This window comes from Onychostoma macrolepis, chromosome 22 (assembly GCF_012432095.1).
Source record: "Onychostoma macrolepis isolate SWU-2019 chromosome 22, ASM1243209v1, whole genome shotgun sequence".
Lineage (NCBI taxonomy): Eukaryota > Metazoa > Chordata > Actinopteri > Cypriniformes > Cyprinidae > Onychostoma > Onychostoma macrolepis.
In genome coordinates this window covers 11,226,429-11,231,344 of record NC_081176.1, presented here as the reverse complement: position 1 = coordinate 11,231,344, position 4,916 = coordinate 11,226,429, and the positions used below count along the sequence as shown (strand labels likewise).

At 35.1% G+C, this 4,916-nt stretch overlaps 1 protein-coding gene across 1 annotated transcript; it reads right to left on the bottom strand.

Annotated features, from left to right (window-relative positions):
• Positions 1 to 644: 644 nt before the first annotated feature.
• Positions 645 to 3,374, bottom strand: LOC131530987 (whey acidic protein-like). Its single transcript, XM_058761539.1, has 6 exons — positions 3,329 to 3,374; positions 2,917 to 2,955; positions 1,503 to 1,640; positions 1,264 to 1,401; positions 1,039 to 1,176; positions 645 to 841 (listed from the first exon to the last, which is right to left on the bottom strand). The coding sequence occupies exons 1-6, from the start codon at positions 3,372 to 3,374 to the stop codon at positions 837 to 839; spliced, it is 504 nt and encodes a 167-aa protein (XP_058617522.1). The 3' UTR covers positions 645 to 836.
• Positions 3,375 to 4,916: the final 1,542 nt, after the last annotated feature.

Sequence of the window (4,916 nt, the reverse complement as noted above, 5' to 3'; positions counted from 1 at the left end):
TTCCCTATTCTATGAAAACATTTAATGAGCAATGTCCAATATGCGTTCCTGAAATTTAAATATCCTCTTGCCCGTTTCCAGATTTTCTTTTAAACACTTAGTGAGTCACAAACCTCACTGACTGTCCCCCCAGAAGATAAGTAACTTCCAAATACAATTTACTCCGACTTTTGAAATTTTAAAGGCGATTTCATGCAGCAATTGTCAATGCTTATAGACTGATGCAGTTTAGATGCCATAGTCTAAATTTTGCATTTATAACTTTATAGTTGCTGAGACAAAAGCCCTAAAAACAAAAGTTCAAGTTTTTCTTCCCTACATTCTTTTGTCTGTGGGACAAAAGGATGAATATTGGTAACTAAGACAATGAGATTTTTCAAAATAGCTTCTCTAGTGTTTCCACAAGTCACATGTTTAGAATGACATAATGGTGAGTAAATTATGACACTGGAGTTTCTCTTCTTTTTGGGGAGGTGGGGGGGCTGTTCCTTTAATTATACACAACATTTCTGGGGATTCTGTGTTTGTCTTGTAGAATGCACAATAAAAATTCACTATATTGACAATTTATTCCAACTCCCAATTTCAATTTTTTTTTTTTGCTGATCATTAAATAAAAATAAACCCAGACACACCACATGCACTGAAGTTTGCACTAAACTATGAGATTTATTTGATGAATACAAGTATAACATGAGGGGGGAATTTCCAATGCTTAAAGCACGGTTAACTGCATGCATGTCCACAGGTGGTTGGGCAACACTTCTGTCTGGCAGGATGTTGATCATCATGGGAAGAGTTATCAGCACACATTCGGGTTGGAGACATACACCAGGCTACACTGCATGGATAGAGAATTAGTCTGTTCATTTAGAGGCATTCAAACATTACAAAACCTTCAAAGCATGAACCGGGTTGTATTCAAAGTATTAATCTTTATTTTGAAAATGGTCCTATGGGCTAAATTCAGGTACTTTTCAAATGATAAAATGCTTAAACTGTGCCTGTGTTGGGGACCCAAGCATCAATAACAAATACCTTTAAATGGCGATGTACATTCACGTCCACATGCACTCCTGCAGCATTTCTCATCATTCGGACATTCAAGGTCATAGATACACAACGCTCCACATGGTCCTACTCCATAGAATCTCATCGGACACAGGCCTGGCTTTTCTGTTATACAAACACAACAGGGAAAGCAGATCACTGAATGACTCGCTGTAATGGAGAAAAATAGGACCAATGCATTCAGTAACATACCTTTAAGTAGATCCATACACTGATGTCCACATCCATTGCTGCAGCACTTCTCATAGTTTGGACACTCTCCATCATGGGAACACAACTCGTCACACGCTCCTATTCTGACGGCTTTGCTTGGACACACTCCTGGCTTTTCTGTTATACAAACACATGAGACCAGAACACTGAATAACTCACTGCATTTGAAGAGGGACGGAAAAAAATAAAAAATTACCCACACATTGCCATATTAATACCTTTATATGGAGCCATACACTGATGTCCACATCCATTGCTGCAGCATTTCTGATCGTTTGGACAGTTATGATCATGGGAACACATCTCATCACATGCTCTTACTCCGAGGTGGTCACTTGGACACATTCCTGGCTTTTCTGTTATACGAACATGATAGAAACCAGAACAGTTTTTGTAGTGAGCACAGAGCTGTGGATTCTACCCCCTCATAATAACCACTGTACAAAGCAATTTATACGGTTAAAAATTGTACGTTCTGGAATTCACATTATCTTGTTGTTCGTCATGAAGAATCTATCATCCAGCAGTTTTAATTTTGACTGCCAACTCTTTAAAATACAAATCAAAACAGCACAGAAACAGTATTCGGTTGAAGAAAAGATGAAGTTATTCGCAGTACAATCATCCCCATTTAAAGCAAAGTTTGAAAAAAAGATTTAAAATCATGTGTAAGGCCACTGAGACAGCATGCTGTTGTTGCACATTAAAATATTAAGGTGTAGAACAGTGCATACGAACACCATTAGATACTCCTTTCAGCATCACACACACCATGATATGGGTTAAAACGAGAGCCCATTTCTCTCCAAAACGGTGCCAGTTTTAGCGTTCTGCAATAAGAATAACTAAACTTGATGATTTGTTACAATTTTAACAAATGCACATTTTGTTCTAAAAGGATGCCATACCTCTTACGTTTACTCAAATTATGCCGATAATACAATTTGTAAGGAAAAATGCATTAAACGGGATCGATTACTATAGTATAAAGCTACGAAGCCCATTATGATTCTTCGGGAGTTCTTTGTATGGCAATGGTGCTACATCTATACCTACACCCAAAGACCTCATTAAGCCCCTGTAAAATTCTTTAAGGGTTCTCAAACCATCTCTTAGTTTAGTTGGGAAAAGGGTTCAAGACATAAGAACTAGTGAAATTAACATGGAACGTTTTACACACCTTACCAACTAACATTTTGAAAATTCTCTTGAATTCAAGAAGTTTACATCAGAAAGGCTTTATAACCACACACACACGTTTCACGAATGAGGCCTTATGTTATAGCCTTCTGCTGTTGGTCAAATTAGGTATAAATTGCACATTTAAAAGATAGGTGTGAAGTAGCACTACAAGCCAATGAACCACTTTTAATGTTATTATTGCACCACTTTTGTTTAGAGTATAACATCACAACCACAGTTACATTAAGAATTTCTCATACACAAGAAAGAAGTCAAAATATAGTAATAACAAACCAGACAGAACACATTAAACCCATGCCTGGCTTCAACAAGTGGCTTGTTAGGTAGTACTTCATTGAGTTATAGCTCCCATGCTAGAGTTGTTAAACAGGTTAAGTTCAAATTATTTTTAAAACTTAAGAGCTCAGCAGTAATGGCAGACATGCATACCTGGGTACAACTCTGCATCCAAATGGGTGGATTCTCTTACTGTAAAGAAATAAAGAAACAGGCCCTAAATAAAGCCCACATTCGTCACTGTGTTTTCCTATATTATATTATAGCCTACACAAGAACTTATGATTTAGACAACTTAAAATTAAAAAGAAATACAACTTTATTAGGCTATTTAAACTACACCAACATACAAAGTTTAACTTCAACAGGACATCTACAACAGATGTCCATCAAGTTAAACTTTGTATGTTGGTGTAGTTTAAATACAGATTCTGTGCATTTATATGTTCTGACAGTCACTTTGTAGCCTGTGTGTACTTATTTACATAAGTCTCCACGCTGTGTAAGGAAGTTAAAAGACCTCACTTGTGACATGTCTGTTGGCGTCGGTTGTGCTCAAACATACAGAGAAACACAACAGCAATCAACAAGCCGCACACCCGAGCTGTCATCCTCTTGACCTGTTCTCTCACAGTGGAAACCGCGCTGAATTGGTGGCTCAGAAATCCAAGAAAATCTGAAACAACTCCAACCCCAAAACTCACCTGTCTGCAGGTTTGAAGCCTAATATTGAAGACCCTGATTAGCACTGTTCAGGTGTGCTTGATTACGGGTTTTTCTGATTTGGCACAGGTGTTTCATTCATTTCTGTGTAAAATTTCATTTCTGTGTAAAATTAAGTGGTTGATAGAGTTTTTAGTGAAATGTAATTTTTCTGTTGACAAAATTCCTGTTAAATTGGCCGGTTTTCACAGACAAGCCAGGTTTGCGTGGAAATTGGTGTGTAAGCACGATTCTTCACCCCACAACTATTTCATATGGAATAACAAGGACATATTATCTAAAAACAAATCTTTATCATACTTGGTTCAAGGAAGGTATTCTTCTAGTAAGAGAGTTAGTTAATTCCCATGGCTATATTGTCCTATACTGAATTTCTTCAGTAATTCCAATTACCAGTTAAACCAAGAGAATTTGCTGTTGTTTTTGACGCAATTCCAAAGAGTGTGATGTTGCTTTTAAAAAACTGTAACTCAGAAGAAATCAGCATGGCTTATCCTTGTGGAAACATTTTCATTGAAAATGTTGATGTTTTAAAACAACAGTGTAGCAATAAGATTATAAGGAATACTCTTTCTTCTGTGTCCTTACCTGCAGCATGATATTTTTTTTTTTATCTTCTTTATTTGGTAATATCTCTTGGGTTAAAACATGGAAATTGCCAAATAAGCTTTGTATCAATAACAAAATTAAGGAAGTGTCTTACAAAATACTTTATAGAATTTATCCTACTATAAGCATGTTTTGGAAAGATAAGCTTAATATTTCATATAGGCTACCTGTGAATTTTGTGGTCAAGAAACTATTTTGCATCTTTTTTTTTTTTTGTTCATTGTATTTACTCAAGATTATTGGATAACAGAAAAAATGGAGTGTATGACAGAAATCTGTATATTTGATGTGCTTTTACAGAAAACAAACATTTGAATTTTAAAGAACAACATATTATACATTTGTTTATTTTATTAGGGAAATGCCATATTCATAAGAAGAAGTGGGCTCAATGTAGACCAAATGTTTCACATTTTATAAATGACTTTAAATTATATGTAAATCTCTTGGAACAAAAAAAAAAAAAAAATGAAAAAATGTAATGCTCTGAGAGCGTTGAAATTTATGTAATTTTCTTCCTTTCTTTTTTCTCTTTTCTTCTTTTTTTTTCTCTCTGGCAGCTAATGTTAATTTCGTCATTATATGTAATACCTCTTGTTCATGTGGCACTGAATTGATAAAGCATTAAAAAAAACTAATTTAATATAGTTTGTGTTGCCCTTTCATTTTCATTTAATGTGGCTATTACATCCAAATGTATTGAGAACATACTGAATTGCTTTTTGTAATTGTTTTTATTTTTTTTTTTAAATGACGAATAAATGACTTTTTAATTTGTAGTATTTTTCCACTGTGTCTATAAAAAAGTTTGACAACTACAG

Bases quoted from the DNA above. Each gene is read 5' to 3' on its own strand.
- LOC131530987 (XM_058761539.1), bottom strand. From the start codon at position 3,374: ATGACAGCTCGGGTGTGCGGCTTGTTGATTGCTGTTGTGTTTCTCT. The intron at 1,641-2,916 runs GTATGCATGTCT...TTCGTATAACAG, and splicing joins GGATGCAGAGTTGTACCCAG to AAAAGCCAGGAATGTGTCCA. The intron at 1,177-1,263 runs GTATGTTACTGA...TTTGTATAACAG, and splicing joins GTGTATGGATCTACTTAAAG to AAAAGCCAGGCCTGTGTCCG.